General features: G+C 44.3%; 1 protein-coding gene across 2 annotated transcripts in view; it reads left to right on the top strand.

Moving 5' to 3' along the window:
• Window positions 1-18,114: 18,114 nt before the first annotated feature.
• Window positions 18,115-23,347, top strand: part of CNIH3 (cornichon family AMPA receptor auxiliary protein 3) — a 57,594-nt gene continuing 52,361 nt past the window's right edge. For both annotated transcript variants that reach the window (XM_079971143.1, XM_079971144.1), the window contains exon 1: window positions 18,115-19,200. In XM_079971143.1, the coding sequence (XP_079827269.1) occupies window positions 19,120-19,200 (81 nt within the window). In that variant the 5' untranslated portion in view covers window positions 18,115-19,119. The remainder of the gene's footprint in view (window positions 19,201-23,347) is intronic.

Consider the following 23,347-nt stretch of genomic DNA (forward strand, 5'->3'; position numbering starts at 1 on the left):
ATCCTTTCCCACCTGTGCAGAGTAATTCTGCTGGCAGGACGACCATGTCCACCACAGATGTCCCTACTACTCCAGCAGAAAACTCCATGGTGAGATCACCGGAACAGTCTTAAGTAGTCAGAGAGATGTGGCATTGAATCCACTGGATCCAAAGCCCACCTGTGTGTTAAGTATAATAAATTTAATTGAGACAGAAATGGAAAATGTATGTGCATTAATGAAGGTTTAAAATGAAAAATGGCTATATACTGCTGAAGATTTAATATGGAGATTTTCCATGGGGCTATATTAAAGCTAAGGAGAGCACTCTGAGCTCTTGCTGAGTTGATAATTAACTAGTTGTTCTCTGGTAGCTAACATGTGAGTGTTGCAACCTTGGATCATGTGATGAAGAAATTGGGTTGCAAATCTCCATTTTGAAGGGAGTTGCCTTTGTGTCTTTTGTCTCACAAGGTTCTGTGAAGTAAGGACATGTAAATGACACTGTCTGTCTGGCTGAGAGACAGAAAACAGGCCCAGGCTAAAATGGATGCTGTGGGAAGAGACAGACCTCTGCTTCTAGGTCTGTTGGAATTATTTCATATTTTGTAAGATGCTGAGCCTGTGCTGGACAACAGAAGACATTGGATGAATATTTTGGATATGTCGGTTAATGTTTCTGTTTTGTTTTGAAGAGTTTTGCTAGTAAAATTTGAATAATATTTTTATGGGCCTGGGCAATGCTTCATTTCCAAAAGGAGTCAGTTTTCATGCATCCAGTCACTTCAAACTGCACAATATTAATATCTGCAACATTGTAACCCTGAGAGGCCCCAAAATTGGGTTCACTATCTATGCCACCCTAGAGCTGGTATAGGTAATTTGCTTCCCATCGGTTTCAATTGAGGGGGAATAATAACAATGAGCTGCTGGGGGATGGAAAAGTCTTGTTCCACACTTTCTGGCCTGGTGACACCAAAAACAGACTTTAGAATTGGTAAACTGTCTGTCATTTCACTCCTCCAAACCCCACTTGTTGTTGTTGTTGTTGTTGTTTAGTCGTTTAGTCGTGTCCGACCCTTCGTGACCCCATGGACCAGAGCACGCCAGGCACTCCTGTCTTCCACTGCCTCCCGCAGTTTGGTCAGACTCATGTTTGTAGCTTCGAGAACACTGTCCAACCATCTCGTCCTTTGTCATCCCCTTCTCCTTGTGCCCTCAATCTTTTCCAACATCAGGGTCTTTTCCAAGGAGTCTTCTCTTCTCATGAGGTGGCCAAAGTATTGGAGCCTCAGCTTCAGGATCTGTCCTTCCAGTGAGCACTCAGGGCTGATTTCCTTATGAATGGATACGTTTGATCTTCTTGCAGTCCATGGGACTCTCAAGAGCCTCCTCCAGCACCATAATTCAAAAGCATCAATTCTTCGGTGATCAGCCTTCTTGATGGTCCAGCTCTCACTTCCATACATCACTACTGGGAAAACCATGGCTTTAACTATACGGACCTTTGTTGGCAAGGTGATGTCTCTGCTTTTTAAGATGCTGTCTAGGTTTGTCATCGCTTTCTCCCAAGAAGCGTCTTTTAATTTCGTGACTGCTGTCACCATCTGCAGTGATCATGGAGCCCAAGAAAGTAAAATCTCTCACTGCCTCCATTTCTTTCCCTTCTATTTGCCAGGAGGTGATGGGCCCCGTGGCCATGATCTTCGTTTTTTTGATGTTGAGCTTCAGGCCATATTTTGCGCTCTCTTCTTTCACCCTCATTAAAAGGTTCTTTAATTCCTCCTCACTTTCTGCCATCAAGGTTGTATCATCTGCCTATCTGAGGTTGTTGATATTTCTTCCAGCGATCTTAATTCCGGCATGGGATTCATCCAGCCCAGCCTTTCGCATGATGACCCCACTTAGAGTTGCACATTTACTGATACGCTTTAATGAAACCTGCAGATAGCAAGGACAATCTTAAAAGAGACATTCCCTCTGGTTTGTGAGAGAAGGCGGGACAGCTATTGTAAGATGCAGAGATACTTTCATATTCTAAAAAACACAGCAAGTTTGCTTTTTACAGTTTTATGCTGTGCAATTGTAATGCAAAATTTTGCAGACTATTAATTCATCAACTAAAATTTATTAAAAAATAACTGACTGAACTACACATTATGTTAATGATGTGATAATTACATATTTTAAAAAGTGAAATACTAGGTCGGGTGGTGGGGAGAGTACTCATCAACAACACAACATTTGGGAAAGAGAGATTTAAGCTACCTTCCCAAACTGCCACTAGTACCAATGGGAATTGCTTCCCATTTTAATTATGTGGCGAGGCGGATTTTTATTGACATCAAATCTGAGGAGGAAAGTTCTCCACCCCAAATGCTACAGTGCTGATGGCTAATGCTTCCCCTATATCTGGTACTTTTTATAAACCATGGCCTTGTTAATAATTTTATTAACGTAATGTGTAGTTAGGTTTTAAGTACAATCCTGTATATGTCTAATCGTATATGGCTTAGTATACCTGAAGGAGTGTCTCCACCCTCATCGTTATGCCCGGACACTGAGGTCCAGTGCCGAGGGCCTTCTGACGGTTCCCTCACTGCGAGAAATGAGGTTACAAGGAACCAGGCAGAGGAGCTTCTCGGTAGTGGCACCTGCCCTGTAGAACACCCTCCCATCAGATGTCAAGGAAATAAACAACTATCTGACTTTTAGAAGACATCTGAAGGCAGCCCTGTTTAGGGAAGCTTTTAATGTCTGATGTTTTATCACTTTTTAATTATTTATTGTCATTAATTATGTTGGGAGCTGCCCAGAGTGGCTGGAGAAACCCAGCCAGATGGGCAGGGTGTAAATAAATAATAATAATAATAATAATAATAATAATTATTATTATTATTAACACTATTGTGTTCAGGTAAGTGTGTACAGGATTGCAGCTGGGTAAGATTGCAATCCTACAAAATTTTTAATAGTGAGTAAGCCGTATTGAACACAGGTGCACAGGATTGCACCTCAGTTTCTTTTAGTGGATAACCATGGTATTTAAGAGTATAGAGACAAAAGTCCCATGAAAATATGTCCAAAACAGTCCTTGGGTTTAATTCCAAATAAACTTGTTCCAATTCACCATTTCCTGGCTTCTTTTTCTGTACCACTTTCACAGGGAATTGTAGATGCTAGTTCTGTTTGGAAATCAAAATTGATCATGGCATTATGTCAGCAACAAATTGAAATAATTTAGTCATTGCAGCCTAGCAGCTGGGGATTCATTTGTTTCAACTCCCTTTGAAAGCAGAAAATTGAGATTTTGCATTTTCTACTTCAGGTACTTCAGCTTTTACTATACAAAAAAACCCAACAACAACAGATTCTCACAATTGGTTGAGCAATTACAAAATTAGTAATTCCTGTACATATACCCAAACTTTTGAATGACATACTCTTGGCCAGGGTTTCCCCCTCAAATTAAAATGTTGGGTTGTGGGCTCCCCACCACCACTCCATTTTCAGGGATGATATATCTACTAATGCAATGGAACTTCCACTACCTCTTCTTGCCCCATTCCATAAATATCTCCTCTAGAGGGTCTCCCAATCCTCTGGAGCAGAATTTGAAGGTGCACAGGTGGCTTCAGGGCACAGAAGAGGACTGTTCTGTTGTGCAAGCAGAAGTCTCTTGTGTCGGAACAGCAGTGTTGGATAGAACGCAGTATTTGTGGCTATGCATATAAATCATCATGTGCAAATTTAATGCAAATTTATTTCATGGTCCTGCACCCTGAGTCCTTAAATACCTAGTGAAGCACCTGCTACTATTGTAGGAGAATTCTATAAGCTTTCCTTTCCAGTCTGGTACATCTTCTGTTGTTTAAAAGGACCAGACATACTGTACAATTGATCCCTCCTTTATTAAATGCTATCTTTGTTCCAACTGTTATGTGAAACAGTACAAATGAAAAAACTAGAACATTTTTATGTAACAACAGCAGGAACTGACACATAAGCAAAAGTCGAAGTAGCTGAGGCAGAAATGTTTTGTTCCATCACAGTTCTTAACAACTAATAGCAATTAATAATTATTGGTTACCTGAATGTAATGTGCTGAAGAGTAGCAGACACGGAGTTGTGCTCGATTGTTTTCCCATTTGATGCTCAGGAAGTTGTCATGGGCCACCGAATGCAGAAGAACCTAGAAATCTGAGTTTAAATTCTCCTGGGAACATTTACTAGGAATTGGGAGAAAGGTGAGGCCTGGCATGTGCAGGGACATGGGGCATGTCTGTGGGCATAAATGGGTGCATATCGCAGTGGTGACACAGGTCCATTCAGACTGCCAGCAGCTCTCCAGGGTTCCATGCAGGAGAATCTCCCAGCCCTAACTGGAGATGTTGGGGATTGTTTCTGGGATCTTCTGAATCCAAAGCAGATGTTCTACTGTTGGACTAGTGGCTCTACCTAGATGACATCCAAGTTCCCTTCCAACTGCATAATTCTATCATTCCCTTTGTGTGCCCTGTTCCATTGAGAGCAGGCAGGGCCAATATTGTGACCGTGTTCTTTTCCAAGTTGCAAGAGCCAGCTGTGCTGGGATTCCCTTATGGTATAGGGCCTCCTGCTGCCCCTACCCCCACAGTGCTCTGGCCAGATCAGGGAGTGGGGCGATGGTTGCAAGTGGTTATCATCTGGCACAGAATTGTTAGCAAGGAGATAGCTTGTCCCTTAAAATCTCGGTGTGAGGGGCTCAGAAATTATCTCCTAAAACTAAGAAAGCTTGATTGTAATTTTTTCTTTCAAGATAAATTCAATATTATTTTGATTCGTTGTCGTGGGCTCCTCAAAGGTGTGGGGCCCTTAGGCCAGTACCTACGCTGCCTATTCGGTAATCTGGTACTGCTTGAGACTCAAGACACAAACACCAAACTCCCCTCCAACAATTGGCCATGTCAAAGCAAAGGAAGGATAAATATTTGCTGCAAAGTAGAATTGCTTCGTGTGTCTTCTCCACTCCTTTGTGCTATGTTATTACTATGTCATATCTCAACTGTGGGGGTTTCGCTACAAAAAGGTTGCAAAACTACTGCAAAACCTTGGCACCAGTTTGGAGTGAATCAGAGCATGATGGGTTTGGGGGTGTTAACAACGACCCCTGGTTTGATGTATCAGTTATTCAGGTTTGGGGCTGTTACAAAACTATTACACAGCTTTGGCACCTGTTTGGACGAGATCCCAAATTTTGGGTTTTTTAGTTAATGAAGCCCTCAGGGTATGCAAGTGGATTGGGTGCTTCTGTCAGGGTGCATGAGTCAGATGCAAAGAGGGATGGGAGCGGAGGCAACAAGTCCTCCTGGGTTGGCCTATTGACTGTGGCCTTTGAGATGTCTTGGGTCTCCATCTCCTATCATCCATTACATGTGCTGGCTGGGAGCAGTCCAACAACATCTGGAGAGTCATAACATGTGGCCAGCATGACTAAATTGCTTCTGGTGCAATGGAACACCGTGATGGAAACCAGAGCACATGGAAACACTGTTTACCTTCCCACTACCTATTTATCTACTTGTACTGGCAAGCTTTCGAACTGCTAGGCTGGGACAGAGCAATGGGAGCTCACCCTGTCGCAGGGATCCAAACCGCTGACCTTCTGATCTGCAAGCCCAAGAGGCTCAGCGCCACTCACATCCCATAGTAGTAATGCTAAACAGTAGCTGGGTCAGTAGAACTTCATTCTAAATAGTCAAGACAGTGGAAAGGCTATCATTATGCGGCTCTAGGTAGTATGCAATTCAAATCACCACATCTATATGTGTCTGTGACATTTCTGCAAGCAGTGGCATTTTATTGACTATTCATGTTTCTCAGGTTGACAAGTATCATTATCTTCATTTAGGTAATGAATAATTATGATTTTATTTAGTACTTCCATTTCTCCAGAAATTACATTTCACCTATCTCCCAATCAACACTTCCTTGAGAATTCTGAGTGGTATGATGGCTTCAGGAAACTATTTAATACAGTGGTACCTCGGGTTACATACGCTTCAGGTTACATACGCTTCAGGTTACAGACTCCGCTAACCCAGAAATATTACCTCGGGTTAAGAACTTTGCTTCAGGATGAGAACAGAAATTGTGCAGCGGCGGCGCGGCGGCAGCAGGAGGCCCCATTAGCTAAAGTGGTGATTCAGGTTAAGAACAGTTTCAGGTTAAGAACAGACCTCCAGAACGAATTAAGTTCTTAACCCGAGGTACCACTGTACTGGAGGAGAATGGCTTAAGAAATGATCACACACCTATGGCTGCTGTGTCCAGGACTGGCCCTTCTATTAGACAGAGTGAGGTGACAGCCTCAGGTGGCAGATGCTGTGGGACAGTGGCAGCAGTCCTCTGGCTGCTCCATCTAAGCTCCCTAGTTGTAGCCATCTGTTGGAGGACACAGCTTGTGTGCCATGCAGCCAGCCCATCACTCCAAGACAAACTACTGTGTTCAGATGTAGTGGAAGACATGATCTCATTGCCATTATTGCAGTAAGATTCAATTGCTGTTTTCACTGGCTTCTGTACATAGAACGTCACCTCAGGCAGCAAAATGTCTTCAGCCAGTGTTTGGGCATCTGCAGGACTTTTTCAGGGGAAGGCAAAGCAAAACAAAACCCTGGAAGTGGGGAGCAGGCTAGATTCTAAGAATAAAAATAAAGAGAATAATAGTCCCTGTACATGCTCCTGCCAACCTAGCAGTTCGAAAGCATGTCAAAGTGCAAGTAGATAAATAGGTACTGCTTTGGCAGGAAGGTAAACAGTGTTTCTGTGCTCCGCTCTGGTTCGCCAGAAGTGGCTTAGTCATGCTGGCCACATGACCCGGAAGCTGTACTCCGGCTCCCTCGGCCAATAAAGCGAGATGAGCGCCGCAACCCCAGAGTCGGTCACGACTGGACCTAATGGCCAGGGGTCCCTTTACCTTTACCTAGTCCCTGTACATTTGCCTCATATCTCAGGATCTCCCGAATCTATGAACTTACCCTTTAAAAAGAAAAGAAAGCCGGGAATCTGGGGATTATAGTTCATGGGCAGGGGGCAATTGTCCCCCGTGCCCCGCCTCTCACCATGGATGCCCATGGGCCAGCCAAGGTTCTGTCATGAAAGTAGGAACTAGTCTATAAAAAGCAGGGAAATCTTAATTATGAGAACATCCTGACAAGATCTATTTTCAAAATAAAATAAAAATAAAATGGGGAAACCCACATTGGATGTAGAGACAGGTGGCTTACTTCTTTATAATATAATACTCACAGTCTTTATTTTAGCCCCTTTTGATTTTCAGAGAAAGTCTGAATTTATTTATTATAATTCTCTAATGTAGGTAGTTTTGAGTGGTGTCACTAAAATAGCTTTTGACTCACCTGGTCTTTAATGTACTTTGAAAAAAAGCAAAACAGAAAACTCAAACCCTCTCATTTTTTTCCTTTTAAAAATGTAATTTTAGTCCTTGTACAAATTACATTCCAGGCGACACCACAGATCAACATTAGGCAGAATAATGTGCTGAAGACAAACCAGTTATTCTAAGACAAGAGATTTGAAGACTACAGCTTTTGTCTGTTTTTCTTCTTTCTGCAAGGTGAAAACTAGACAGTTTTTATTTCAAGCTGTTTACACCAATTTAGAACAATGCTTAATTAAATGCAGAAGAATATGCAAAAGCAAAAGCCATGTTTTTGAAATCTAACCTTTTCATCCAACAACAAAGATTGGTAATGCCATATGTGCATCAAAGCTGCAACTGGTGGATTTTCTGAATAAATGTATTTGTAATTGTTATATGTAAGTGATTCAGTGCTATTACATATGCAACAGCTCATGACTGCTCTCACAAGCAGAAAAAAATGCTCAAAACCAGAGTACCGTAATTGATTTGGAGGACCCTTGTGTTATCCTGTTGGTTAACTGAGCGGTTAGCCAATCTGGTGCCCTCCAGAGCAGCCCCACCAAGCATGGCCAATTGTCAGGGAGTCTAACAACATCTGGAGGTATCATGTAGACTATTCCTGGCCTGTGCAATAGCAGCACAACTATAGATACAACATTGGATATTCCTTGGATAACCGGAAGCAAAGTCCCAAGAATATGTGTTGTTTGAGTGACGTGGACAACCAGGTCAAACCAATCAGTTGTGTATTGATTGCCCAATTTGGTTGCTGATGTCTCCTTCATACTGACTCTCTATGTGTGTACTATGCATGGGTTAAAAAATGAGTAGCGGTGTAAGGTGCCAGGAATTATTGAGATGGCCCCCAGCATCTTACTCTATGTGCCGCTTTGATACCTTTCTGGAGGGGGGGGGGCTGCAGGCTGGCCTCCTGTCTCCTGCAATTTAGCATCTGGGTTCTAGATATGGGGTGCATGTAACATGACAATTAATAATGGAGATCTATGCCGCTGTCTGAAAAGAGAGAGCTTTGCTTCTGTTATGTATTGAAGTTCTCACCCTGCTCACCAGGAGTATCATGTATATAATTTTCACTCAGGTCCACGTCAGTTACTTTAGGCGGGAAACCCTGGGTTGTTGTTGCTACAATGTTGACAGCTGGCTGCCTATAAAAGCAGGCCAGCTGAGCTATTTGCTGTTCAGTTCTGTTCTAGCTTACAAATAAAGAGATGCTTTGAAGAATCGCTGTGTCGTCTGCTATGTCTACCCAATATTCAACACTGGGCGACGAAGGTGGGATTGAGGGACATCAGAGCACAGCCAGACGCGGTCACCCTCTGAGATGAGCTGAATCACAGAGCTGAAACACTGAGCGAAATCACAGAGCAGAACCAATTCAGAGCTGACCATTCTGGCTAGAGCACTGTGTTCCATCCATCGCCCTCCACGTCGGCATCAGAACCATGGCTTCACTCGTGCCTCTACCGCTGTTTGCCCCAGCCTCTGAATCATGGGACTCCTACCTCGCTCGGTTCAACTGCTACCTCCAAGCAAATGAGCTGATAAGAGGGTCTGTAGAGCAGAAGCAGGGCCTGTCCTCAGCCTTTGTGGCCCCGAAGTGTTCACGACGGCCCGTAATCGGTTGCGCCTCTAGCAGTCCAGGCAGAGCCGTGGGACACAATTCAAGAGAAGCTCCGCAACCACTACGCGCCAAAACCATCCAAGATTGTTGCCCACCATGCGTTCTACCGCTGGAACCAGGCAGAGGGTGAATTAACAACTACACCACCGCCTCTGACAGGCTGCAATGCACTGCGAGTTCCAAGACTTAGATGATGGCCTGATGGATCGAATCATCTGTGGGGTCCGGGACATCTGTCTGCAACGGCGTCTCTTCGCCAAGCCAGACCTCATGCTGCAGAAAGCCATTGAGGAGGCCGTGGCCTCAGAGGCTGCCCAGGAAATCCGCAAGGCCAGTAGCCCGTATTTAAAAGACTATGTTCACTGGACAAACTGCACATGTAAAGCTGTTTGGTGAATAGGGTCAATTAATATGCTTATGTGCCTTACTGAAACCAATAAGGGTATTGCTGTATGTAATGGAACCACTATGATTGTAACTAATGCCTTATCTCGGTGGGGAGGGGTGTTATGTATTGAAGTTCTCACCCTGCCCACCAGGAGTATCATGTATATAGTTTTCACTCAGGTCCACATCAGTTACTTTAGGCGGGAAACCCTGGGCTGTTGTTGCTACAATGTTGACAGCCGGCTGCCTATAAAAGCAGGCCAGCTGAGCTATTTGCTGTTCAGTTCTGTTCCAGCTTACAAATAAAGAGATGCTTTGAAGAATCGCTGTGTCGTCTGCTATGTCTACCCACTATTCAACAGCTTCTGTTACCCATGCATCTAGTAACTTCCTTTTGGGGGGGCTACTGAATTGTGTTGCATGTGGGGCTGCCTTTGAAGATGGTCCAGAATCTTCACTTAGTTCAGAATATGGCTGTAATGCTGCTAATAGGGACTGGATGATGTAAACATATCATGCCAGTTCTTTGCTACCTTCACGGAACCATTTCCAGATCCAGTTCAAGGTGTTGGTTTTGACCTTTAAGGTTCTTCATGACTTGAGGTCAGGTGCCTGAAAGACCATCTCTCTCCATATCAACCTACCTTGACTTTGAGATCTTCTTCCGAGGCTCTGGTACGTGAGCTGTGATAGATGGCTACAGAACAGAGGGCCTTTTAAGTGGTGGGCCCCCAGTTGTCAAATGCCCTCTTCAAAGAGGTTTGCCTGGCACTTTTTCATTTTGCAGGCCTTTCCATCTGTTTTTGCTTTCAGCTGCTTTGTTTTCTGTGACTGTTTTTATGTGCTGATCTTTTTTCCCACGCTCGTTATAGTAGTTACTGAATCTTAAATTTCTTCTCACAAGCCATCCTTAGAACTCTTTTTATAAATATTGTAAGCAAGCAAGCAAATAAAAAACGTGAGAGAGAAAGCAGCAGTACAACAAACCACAACAGCGAGAGAATTGTTAAAAGAAGCTAAACTCCTGATAACAGAGGAATGCCTTCATTGCCCCAGAATGACAAAGACCTTGTCAACATGTCTGGGACATCTGAGCCTCTCAAGCAGGCATCCCCAAACTTGGCCGTCCAGATGTTTTGGGACTACAACTCCCATCATCCCTGACCACTGGTCCTGTTAGCTAGGGATGATGGGAGTTGTAGTCCCAAAACATCTGGAGGGCCAAGTTTGCCTATGCCTGCTCTCAAGGCAGAGGAAAATGCTGCAAGGTCTCAGATCAAGTGTGAGGAACTTTTGGCCCTCCAGATGTTGGAACTAAAACTCCCATCATCCCTGGCCATTGGCTATGCTTGCTGGGGCTGATGGGAGTTGAAGTTGAGCAACATCTGGAGGGCCACAGACTCATAGGGGGGAAGATGATACTCCTAATACTAACCTGGCCCCATGCCATTTATCTAATGACCCTCATCTTTCATTGTACCTGAACATTTGAAATTAATTTTCTGGTGCTAGTCTTCAGCTTAGACAGGGAAAGTAGTGGTCCAACCTAAAATCAGTTCAGGTTCCATCGTTCACCATGTATCATGTATACCTGTGCATGCTGGCATAAACCATAGTGGTGGTTGGCAGCTGCTTCTTTTATCTCAACATTTGTGCTAGGATATCAGTCTACAATTCTGCCATGGCATCATTACCTTAGTTTAACATAATATGTCCGATTAGGTGGAAGTAGCTGTAGATACAGCCAGTGCTTAGAAATGCTTTGGGGTTTTTTTAAAAAAGAAATTATGTACCATTGCAAGGACATTATTGTGTGGAGAAAGGAAACAAATATGAATAGCAAAAACACTTTAAGAATCAATTTGCACTACGGTGCTGCAGACTTCTCATCCACGTTCTGTGCATTCTTATTGTAGAGCTGCTTCAGAACAAAATGTTTTTTTTACAGATTATCCACAAACCATCTGCTGTTCCCCCCCCCCATCCATATTAATGTGGATGATAAACATTCAGGTGTTGGAGGAAATGTAATACAATACTGTACAAATGACAGTGACTGTTTCTTCAAATATATTGTTCTGCAGTCTAAAATCTACTGGGTTATTGAGAAATAATTTAATTTCCACATTTGTAGGAAGAAAGGGCTTTCAGATGTAAAAAGACAAACAGACCAAATAATGTTACTGTATTCACCACATTCGAGCATAACTGTGAAGCCTATTATAATTTGCAATTGTTTTGCTCCAGTTAATGAAATCTAGTTAATGTGTTGTACTGAATGATCATTAATAGCACTGCTTCTAGCAAATAATTTCAGGCTAGTTTATTAATTTTTTAGAATTGCTGCTGGATTTTTTTTTTTTTAAATACTGTCATCCCCATAAGGCAAGAAAAGAAAAGAAAAAGCAGCAGCATACCTACTAAAAATAAAACTTCCTCATATGAACTAAAAAATATATTATTTGCAAGTATACCTTTTATTAAAGGTAAAGGGTAAAGGTACCCCTGCCCGTACGGGCCAGTCTTGACAGACTCTGGGGTTGTGCGCCCATCTCACTCAAGAGGCCGGGGGCCAGCGCTGTCCGGAGACACTTCCGGGTCACGTGGCCAGCGTGACAAAGCTGCATCTGGCGAGCCAGCGCAGCACACGGAAACGCCGTTTACCTTCCCACCAGTAAGTGGTCCCTATTTATCTACTTGCACCCGGGGGTGCTTTCGAACTGCTAGGTTGGCAGGCGCTGGGACTGAGCAGCGGGAGCGCACCCCGCCGCGGGGATTCGAACCGCCGACCTTTCGATCGGCAAGCCCTAGGCGCTGAGGCTTTTACCCACAGCGCCACCCGCGTCCCATACCTTTTATTAGGGTTGTCATATTTCAAAAAGTAAAAACCAGGACAATCCAAAAATTGTTGAGCTTTTTAAAGGAATACCTGTTTTATGGAATGTACCTTAGAAATAATATTGTCACTGAAAGGTGGCATAAAAACATTCCTTAAATTAAAATTAAGATACATAAATAAAATAAACTTCATTAAAAAAAACACACCTCTGCAGATAAAGGTCTGGAGTGCAGATCTTGGTAAGGTTGTGGTCAGATTTGGAGCTTAGCTTTGCACCAGGCTACAACGGCGATCTGATTCTGGTACAGATAAGCCGGGCGGGGGGGGGGACTTGTCAGTGGAAGGAGACCTGATCACAGATGGGTTGAAGATCAGGCAAGATCAGACTACAAGCCAGAGCCAAGGCAATAAATGACCTATAAAGCCCTAAATGGCCTTGGCCCTGTACGTGGGTGGCGCTGTGATCTAAACCACTAAGCCTCTTGGGCTTGCCAATCAGAAGGTCGATGGTTTGAATCCCCGCAATGGAGTGAGCTCCCGTTGCTCTGTCCCAGCTCCTGCCAACCTAGCAGTTTGAAAGCACGTCAGTGCAAGTAGATAAATAGGTACTGCTGTGGCAGGAAGGTAAACGGTGTTTCCGTGCGCTCTGGTTTCCATCATGGTGTTCCGTTGCACCAAAAGCGGTTTAGTCATGCTGGCCACAGGACGTGGAAAGCTGTCTGTGGACAAACACCGGCTGGCTCCCTTGGCCTGAAAACGAGATGAACGGCGCAACCCCATAGTCGCCTTTGACTGGACTTAACCCGCCCTGTGGGACAACCTCCCAGCAGATGTAACAGAGATACATGGCATGACTTTAGAAAACATCTGAAAGTTGTCCTGTTCAGGAAAGTTTTTTATGGTTGGTTTTTTATGGTTTTATTGTGTTTTAATATTTTGTTGGGAGCCACCCAGCATGGCTGGGGCAACCCAGTCAGATGGGCAGGGTAACAAAATAATAATAACAACAACTGAGGAGATGACTTGGAAGAGAAGTGGGTGTTTTTTTAAGGACTTGAAGTGTCTTCAGTTGTATTGTGAGGTCACTGATGGTACTCAGCCATGGAAGGTGTCCCTGCAGTCTAGCACAGTAAAGCACATTCAGCCACTGAACTCTGCTGGTGAGGGAGAAGAAAACCAAGGCATGTGGCAATGGGTGGCAGTAGCCGCCAGTAGGTTGCTGGGCACTATAGTAGTCCTATTTGAGCAGAGCAGCAAGAATTTTAAATTTCAGCAGTGGCTCACTAAAAAGTTTCATTTCTTCTGCAGGAAACACAAGCATTGCAAACATATCCTGGGCATGGAAAATGATTAGTTATATCTCTGGACCTTGTTCAGTTTTGAAGGATGTTGACTCAAGAACATGTTGACTCTGACAAAAGTATGAAAGGTTGGGGGTAAAGAAATAGGAATCAGATACTTATTGGATACTTGCAGAAATAACAAAAATACTGGGAAAATCTATTTTAAAATATCTCTCATTGTCAATGTAAACCAATAAATATACAGAAAGAGAACCTACACAATTGACACTGACATAAAAACCCCACGTACGTACCAAGTTGACAAAACGACAAGAGTTTACCTCCCACCCTCCACTCCTGCCTTTGGATATCATATTGCTTTACATTTTACTTTGAACGTAACCAAAATCAAGAAAAAAAATGAGAGACATTGCACGTTCTTTGTGCTTCATGAAAATCTTTAATAATTTTTTAAAAAGCATTGTTGGGTATTTCAACTTTCAAATAAAAGAGGAATAATAATAATAATAATAATAATAATAATAATAATAATAATACAAGAATTGTTGGGTATATTCAGCGGGGACAACCAAGGCTTATTTTACAAGCATTTAATTGGCTACTGGCAGCAAGATTATTGATAGCTAGAAACTGTAAAGTTCAAAAACTGAGAGACTTTTGTAGCAGACTGGTGGCCATTCATCTAGCACACGAACAAAGACTACAGGACAAACTGTGCCTGCCATATTCCATAATATATGGTTGGGTTGACATTTTCCTTTATATTGATATTAGCAGCTTTCAGTCTCTTTCCACTTCAGTGCTTGTATGAAATTTGCTATTATTTTCTACATTTGAACTATGCCTTCAGGTTGGGGAAAAGCAGGGTGAGGGGGATGTTAAGTTTGTCTTCTTTTCAACAAAACTGCTTCTGGCACAACAAAACACTGTGACGGAACCCAGAGTGCACGGAAACGCCATTTACCTTCCTGCCACAGCAGTACCTATTTATCTACTTGCACTGGAATGCTTTTGAACTGCTAGGTTGGCAGGAGCTGGGACAGAGCAATGGGAGCTCACTCCACTACAGGGATTCAAACTGCCGACCTTCTGATCAGCAAGCCCAAGAGGGCCTGTGATTTGGACCACAGTGCCACCTACGGAATAGGGATGACCATCTTAAGGGTCTGCAATAATTCTAATAGTATTGTGAGCAGTTAACGGATATAATTTTTCTTCTATTTTTTTAGCAAAGACATTTATGCTGGTTGGTCCATCACCACATCCCTACTGCAATGTAGTCCTATGCAGTTCACAGGTCAATAACGTAAAGCAGGCATAGGCAAACTCGGCCCTCCTGGTGTTTTGGGACTACAACTCCCTTGATCCCTAGCTAACAGGACCAGTGGTCAGGGATGATGGGAATTGCAGTCCCAAAACATCTGGAGGGCCGAGTTTGCCTATGCCTGACGTAAAGCATAACTCTGTCTGGCCATTTTGTGTTTGCTTTTAGGTACAAAATGGTGGCCTTCTGTTCGGTAGCTGTTTTTGCTGGGAATTCAGAAAGGTCAACCCCAGGAAACTGAAATGCAAGGGAGGGGTTTGGAAATCTAGTTACGGTACTTGTCCCCAATTTCCTGTTTCTTTTCCCCCACTAACAGTGTTCAGTCACTGACTTGCACACTCCTGCACTTTCTGGTTGGCTAGAACATTGGATGGGTGAGTTAAAATAGTGTATGCAGGTGAAGCAGAGCAAGCAGAGGAAAGAGAGATATACAAATCAGAAGAAGGAAGTTACAAAAGTGAACTAAAACAAGAAGCAAGAAGGCTGGAAGCAGAGCTGTCAGTGAGCTGAAAGAAAGGAATGGCTTTATTGCCAGAACTTTATTGCTAGGTTTGGGGGGAGTATTTTGGGGAGAGTCAGAACTTAGTAACTGAGCACCTGCTTTGCATGCCAAGTCCCAGGTTTGATCCCATGCATTTCCAGGTAAGGATGGGAAAGACTGGGATGGATGGCCCAATGGTCTGTCTCAGCGTAAGGCAGCTTCCTGTATGTTATGTCTTGGCTAAAATAGAGAAATGGTAGACATATATCAGTAATGATTACATTAACATAATGAATAAGGTTTAGATGGGTGCATTCCCCAACATATGTTATTTTCCTAATAGCTGTTATGGCTAACTATTAAGCTCTTCTGAAATCTGTTTCCTCCCCTATAAATATTACACTAACTGTATATATCCCCTAGCAGGGACGCAGGTGGCGCTGTGGGTTAAAGCCTCAGCGCCTAGGACTTGCCGATTGAAAGGTCGGCGGTTCGAATCCCTGCGGCGGGGTGCGCTCCCGCTGCTCGGTCCCAGCGCCTGCCAACCTAGCAGTTCGAAAGCACCTCCGGGTGCAAGTAGATAAATAGGGACCGCTTACCAGCGGGAAGGTAAACGGCGTTTCCGTGTGCGGCTCTGGCTCGCCAGAGCAGCGATGTCACGCTGGCCACGTGACCCGGAAGTGTCTCCGGACAGCGCTGGCCCCTGGCCTCTTAAGTGAGATGGGCGCACAACCCCAGAGTCTGTCAAGACTGGCCCGTACGGGCAGGGGTACCTTTACCTTTTTATGTATCCCCTATAAATATTACACTAACTTTTTCAAAACTATTAGTAAAAAAACCCCTACATTTTAAATTTGGTCTGATCTAATAATTTTCACCCCCGGCCTAGAGAGAGCCCTCTTGGTCAGTAATGGAAGTCCGTAAGAGATAAAGCTGTCATGGAGGATAAAGTGCTGTTCAGCAGAGGCAGGCTGGAAAAATAAAGACAGCCACTTTGCTGTGGGGAGGACCACAGGAAATTAAGGGTCAATCAGGGGCTAAGGCCATGTACACCTCAGGGTATTGAAATGCAGCAAGGGCGTCCCAGCTCCCCGCTGCTGTGTTTCAAGTCGCATTTCATATATATAATTTTAATTAAATTTTCTGTTTTACAATTTAAAGTAGTCGTTTTTACATCCTTAAGATATCAATGACTTCCCTTCTTCTCTTTCCATGGTTCATTTTATATATCATAAATCCCTGCATATTTTACAGAAACTATACCATTCAGTATTCCATTATTGCACCCATCATAACTTATTTACACTGTTGAATTTATCTTAATGCTGCCAGCGTTTTCAGCTGTACACAGTGATTTCCCATATATTCAATAAATGTTTTCCAATCTTCTCTAAATATATGTTCTTATTGTTCTTCCAAGTTCCTTTTTATGTTGCTGTTGACACCAGAGAGGGGGTGAGGTTGCCTTCCCCAGATGCCCATTACCTGATTTGTTTCCCCTCACTGACCTCCAATTCACTGAAGTTGTCCTCTGCACATGTACAACGGCTGCCTGAAATGTACGCACCTCACATTGACCATCGCTTCCATTTTCTAAACATCTGGAAGCTAGTTTAAGGGAAAGAGCATTTCTCAAGAAGCTGCAGGATACCTGTGGATTGTGGCTAATGTCATGTGTATTTGGTTTCAGACGCCAATGGTGGTACAATCGTACCTCAGGTTAAGAACTTAATTTGTTCTGGAGGTCCATTTTTAACCTAAAACTGTTCTTAACCTGAGGTACCACTTTAGCTAATGGGGCCTCCCGCTGCCGCTGCACGATTTCTGTTCTCATCCTGAAGCAAAGTTCTTAACCCAAGGTTTCTGGGTTAGTGGAGTCTGTAACCTGAAGTGTCTGTAACCCGAGGTACCACTGTAGTGTGTTGGAGTAAGCAGTAATGTGCACGCAGCCTAATTTAGCTGATTTGTCAGCTTTTCCTCTATCCCAGGTTGTAGGCTCCAGTGCACACAAGTCATGGGTATAAATAAGTTTTTCCTTTTGCAGTGTAGCCTGACAGTTCTGGGTAGCTGGAGAGAAGTAATTCTCCTTGTTCACAACTGCACATCATTTACTACCTTAAATCTCTGCCACATCATCTAGTTGCCTTTCCCGATTCCCCCTGTTCCAGCAGTTTGCAGTGGAGGGGAGATGGGGCAACCTTTAGCCCTCCAGATAAAAGCTACCTTATATTGAATGAGGCCATTGCACCACCTAGCTCAGTATTGTCTACACTGACTGGCAGCAACTCTCCCAGATTTGAGACATGGAGTCTTTCCCAGTTCTACTTGGAGATGCTAGGATTGAATCTGGGGCTTTTTGCAGGCAAAGCAGAACCGCTGAGCTGCCACATCCCCCCAACTCCCACCAGCCCCTGCCGGCGTGGCCAGTGGTCGTGGATGGTGAGAACTGTAGTCCAACAACATTTGCAGCACCACAGATTTTCTCTCGGTGTTCTCATGGGGCTTGAAGTGCCCCCCCCATGCCCCTTTCTCAAAAGAAGTCTGGGGTGAGTTGCGCGGGTGGGAAATGTGGGGTTTTCAGCCACAGCTGTATGGACGGCCAAGGCGATTTGGCACTGCCCACCACCACCACCACCACGAGGTCAGCTGGGGTGGCGACCAGAAAGAGGACTTGCCTGGGCGGCCACGTGGTTTCCTCGGGGCTTTCGACAACTCGGGAGTGCGTGCGTGTGTGTGTGTGTGTGTGTGTGTGTGTGCGCGCGCGCACAAGTTGCAGGGGGAAGGCGAGGAGGAAGCTGCGATGCGGGAGGAGCCCACAGAAAAGTCCCCTCCTCGTCGGCTCGTTTGGGCTGCTGGAGGTGCGAGGCAGGAGCGAGATCCGTATGTATGAGTGTGTGTTTGTGAGACAAGAGTCCAAGATCCTTGTATCCAGAAGCAGCAGCAGGTGGACTCTCTTTATTCCCCGCTTCAAGACAAGCAGCTGCTGCAGCCGGCTAAGGGAAGGAGGGCTCTTCCCCCCCGTCGACTATGGACTCTCCAGGCGGCGGGGATGCGACTGAATCTTCGCCGCGGGTCTGAGGAACAAAGGAACTCCTGCTGAAGGAGGAGAAGAAGCGAAGGAGCCCCAGGCGCGTTGCTTCCCCGCCACAGAGCCGCTTCCAGGCAGAAAGAGAGAGAGAGAGAGAGAGAGAGAAAAACCCATCTCTTTAGCGCGAGAACCAAGATCGAGGGAGGCTTCCATCCCGCTCCCTTTCTGTCCAGATCCTTTCTTTTATGGGCGCAGCGAAACCCGGAGCTCCGAAGAAATCCGCCTCCCCTAACCATGGCACTTTCCGAGGTGCGCCAGGAACTTGGGCTTGGGATCCCCGGGGTGCTCGCCGCTTGCCGGACCTCCTTTTTTCGGCACCTTCTCTTCATCCGGAATGACTTTTCCGCCTAGCCCACTTTGACTCGAGTTTGTGTGAGAGAGAACGGGGCACTTGCGCTCTCCGCCTTCCCGGGAGCCGGCGAGCTTTTTCCAGCCCGAGTGGCCGTCCTGAAGGCTTCCGAAGCTGCTCCCCTCCTGGATGCCTGCTGAGGGTCTGGTTTCCCGCGTAGGGTGGGAGTTTTCTGAAGTGAGCTTGTGGCGGCCTCCCGAGAGGAAGGAGCTCTTCCCGCCTCGAGTTCCTGAGGAGGTGCCTTCCTGCCCGGGCTGAGTGCATGCGCGCCAGTCCCACCAGGCTCCTCTTGCTCCCGCCATGGCCTTCACGTTTGCTGCCTTTTGCTACATGCTCTCCTTGGTCCTGTGTGCGGCCCTCATCTTCTTCGCTATTTGGCACGTGAGTAGCTCTTTCCCGCAAATCCTCCTCCTCCTCCTCTCTCTTTCTCTATTTCTCACACAAATTCTACTTCCCACCATTTCCAGTCACCTCTTCTCTTTAAACAACCTTACATTCGAAGCAAATTCTTCCATAGCTGTCAACTTTCCCCCTTTTCTTGGAAGGAATCCCATTCGGAATAAGGGAATTTCCCTTAAAAAAAAGGGAAACGTTGACAGCTATGAATTCTTCCCCTCAAAGAATTCAGGGCATTGCGGTTTACCCTTTGCACAGTTTCAGTTCCCAGCAACCCTTAGCGAACTACAGTGCCCAGAGTTCTTCGAGGGACGAAAATGTGCTCCAGTTGAGTTTTGAAGGTATGTTGCACATGCAAGCCTTATTCTTGTTCCTCATAGATAGTTCACACTTGTGTCAACCTGGTGCCTTCCAACATCTGGAAATCCCATCTCCCGTCAGCCCCGGCCAATGTTGCCGATGGCCAGGGGCGATGGAAGTTGTAAAATTTCCAGAGGAAGGCTGGTTTGTGCAAGACATGCTTATCCCTTCATGACTGGAACATCTGGGAGAGCAAAGGCTACAGCTTTTAACATCACCTCGTGGGCAATGCTTTTCAATGGAGACAACTGACACATCCAGATGCTGGTTGTCAAGGGTGTACAGAAGCCCCTGCCCCCTATGTCCAGTGACTGGATGCAAGGGGTAGTGGAATTACACAGGCTAGCTGCATCCCCAAATGAAGTGCGGTACCCAAGCATGTCCCCCACCCCCAGACCACTTGAACATTGGTGATGGTCTTGGTGGACCACTTAATGATTTTTCTGCCTGCTGTAGCAATTGTAATGTGCTATGCTAGATACTGCATGATATACAATATAAGTAATGAAAGAAGCAATTAAAATACAATTAAAGTCAATGTGAATATTTAATGCAGACATGCCATAGACCACCTGAATGATGCTCATGGACCACTGGGTCCAGATCCAGGAAAAAGGCGGGATATAAATAAATATAATAATAACCCTTGCCCTAATGGGTGTTCATTGAGTCAGCATGAAGGCGACTTGCATTTGCACAGATATATGCCCATAGATATCATACGTGAATGGGAATCCTGGCCAGTTACAATTCTGATTTGTATGGAGAGGACCCGTATGCAGCTACCTGTATGTATATGCACGTCCTTCACACTGGTGCTAGAAGTACGGCTGACAGGGAATGTGGCAAACGTGTGTCGGTGTGGCTACCAGGTGTAACCTTGTTGCACCCCACCTTCATTCTTTGAATCTGAAGACTTACTGTCACTAATCAGGTGTAGACAAATTAAGTGATCTTATTTGTGAACGACACATTTATCAAGTTTATTTTCAGCCCCTGCCTCACGAGTTCGGCTTTTCCCAGTGGCTAAAAAGTTGTATACTTTGCCAGACAAGTTACTCAGCTACTTGGTAGAAAATCAGGAGCAGTCCACAAAATATGTCACACATTTGAAAGGAGGTGTGTGGAGGGAGGGTTGGGGAAACAACTTTTCAAATTGCCTTACTGGTAGGATTTTATGATGATCAAGTCAGGAGAGCCATTGTGGTGTAGTTAGGGACTAGGACTGTGAAGATCTGGTTCAAATCCCCACTAAGCCATGAAGTTCACAAGGTGACCTTGGGCAATCCACTATCTCTCAGCCTATCATATTTCACAGGGTATATGTGATGATAATATGGGGGAAAGAAGAGAGTTGCGTATGTTATCCGTGTTCCTTGGAAGAAGGGTCAGATATGAACGTAGCAAATAATAAATGCTACATTCCTCCTCCTTGAAATTTCCACCCACAACATGGGCTTTCCTCTTGTTGTACTAAGCATCAGATACTAGTAGTATTCATTAGCAATCTTCACTTGATATCACCTGCAGCTCCATCTCTGTGCCAGAGTGTGCTGTAGTCAAATGGATACGCTAGACAAGATTCAGAAAAACTAGATATAAGTGTTCAATGGGTAACAAAACAAAATTAGACAAGGTATGTTTTGTTCAGACTGGTTTTCAGCCTGCTCCTCCATCTGGAAAACCATCTTTTTATATAGCTGATTCATGGGTAGTTAAATTAGATTTTTTAAAAATGTTTTGGGAAATAGTTATCTTTATCAAGCAGATTCACTTAGATGAGTACCACCTTCTCAAATCTAGGGGTGGGGATGCATAATATTTCCTGAATGTAAGGACCCAAATTTGTTAGGGTGCTTGTTTTGACAACCAGGACATCAGAAACCCTTATCCACCATCTGAAAACATAGCTATGTACATATTCAAAACATGTTGTTCTTGATGGTCAGGTAATCAGAAATTTGCTCTTGGGAATCTTCTGCCTGAAAGCACAGATGCATAGATGCCACCTTTTGATAGGATGCTGTCCTTGAGGTCCAGGCCTTCAGAATATCCTCTTGCCTATAAGGGATGAAGTAGATGAGTCCTTGGAGATCCATAATTGCATCTCTTGTCTCTTTTAATTTCTTTCAACAGCAGCCCTAATGAGGGAAGTATCAGCTGCAGGGGGGAATTTAGATGAGCAAAATGATGGGCAGGAGGATTAAGTCCCATCCCTCAACACTGTCATCCTGATCTAATCCCCCCTGGCTTCTTTTGGAATAAATTAAAAAGAGATGGAAGATCGAATCACAGAACTCTAAAGTCTTGTCAGGTTGGGCCCTCAAAGTCTCTTATCTAAAGACACAGGTATCAACATTTGATGGAAGTACTGTTTTTGATAGGTCATAAGAAATTCTTGCCCATCAGAATCTCCTATTTAAACAGCTATTTATCATAAATAAGATGAGATGCTTTTTAAAAAGAGCACTTCTAAATATATATTTCTCTCAATACACGTAGTACATTAGTCACTCATACAGAGCTCTACAGGTTTGGCTGGTATTGGTAGCCGAAGATGTGGCTGTTAAGCCCTTACTCTCCCCTGGTCATTAACCTTGCATTGCACCTCTTAAAGGGCAGTCCCCTGCTCCCATCTGTTTGGTGCAGGAAAGAATAGCCAGGTTATTGATTTAGCTGCTTCATTGGCAACACAAATCCCAAAGTTGTTTTTGTTAGCTACTTTGAACATACCTGCTTGAGAAGGAAAGTGTGGGTTATAAATGTTGCAATGAATGTACGAACAAATAAATAGATAGATAGATAGATAGATAGATAGATAAAATAAGTCCTCTGGCCTTCCTTCCTACCTTGAAGCTGGGGAGGGGGATGGAATCACTGCATATGTGTTGAGGTGATCCCAGCCTACTCCTACAGCTCCAAGGAAGGCTATTGGCTTCTCCTGATCAGCAGAGGATGTCATCACATTCACCATAGTGAATGGAAGTCTGTCCCATGATTGCCTGGCACATTGCTGTCATTTGCAGTACTGAATGAATCACTGAACAACAACAAAAGCAAAGTAATATCCATTGGGGTTAATAAAACAACATGGACAATGTTATTTTATTTAGTTATTGGTCTGAAATGTGACCCCACAATGCCTCTCTAATTGCATTGATATGGATTGTAGTTACAGTGGTACCTCGCAAGATGAATGCCTCGTAAGACGAAAAACTCGCAAGACGAAAGAGTTTTTCGTTTTTTGAGTTGCTTTGCAAGACGGATTTCCCTATGGGCTTGCTTCGCAAGACGAAAACGTCTTGCAAGTTTGTTTCCTTAGTCTTGCAAGTTTGTTTCCTTTTTCTTGAAACCGTGCATTCAGGGGGTGCAGTTGCGACTTGACTTCGAGGAGCAACTCATAGCACACGGTGTGGTAGCCTTTTTTGAGGTTTTTGAAGACTTTGGTGATTTTTGAAGCTTTTCCAAAATCCGTGCTTCGCAAGACGAAAAAACTCGCAAGACGAAAAAACTCGCAGAACGTATTAATTTCTTCTTGCGAGGTACCACTGTATTGACTCATGAGGCAATCTGCACATGGTCAGGTGGTGTTGATATTTCCACACATGGTCAAGTGTTGTTCACATTTACAGGATTGTGCCACTGCATTTAAGTAAGGCTCTGGTGCTATGCTTTGATGAACCCTGGCTTAAGTGAAATCTCTTTATATATTCACATGATTCAATTTTATGGGAAATTCTGGTTCCATTTGGTAAGTGGCTTACGCGAAAAT

Source organism: Podarcis cretensis (genome assembly GCF_951804945.1).
Source record: "Podarcis cretensis genome assembly, chromosome: 3".
In the NCBI taxonomy this organism is placed as follows: Eukaryota; Metazoa; Chordata; class Lepidosauria; order Squamata; family Lacertidae; genus Podarcis; species Podarcis cretensis.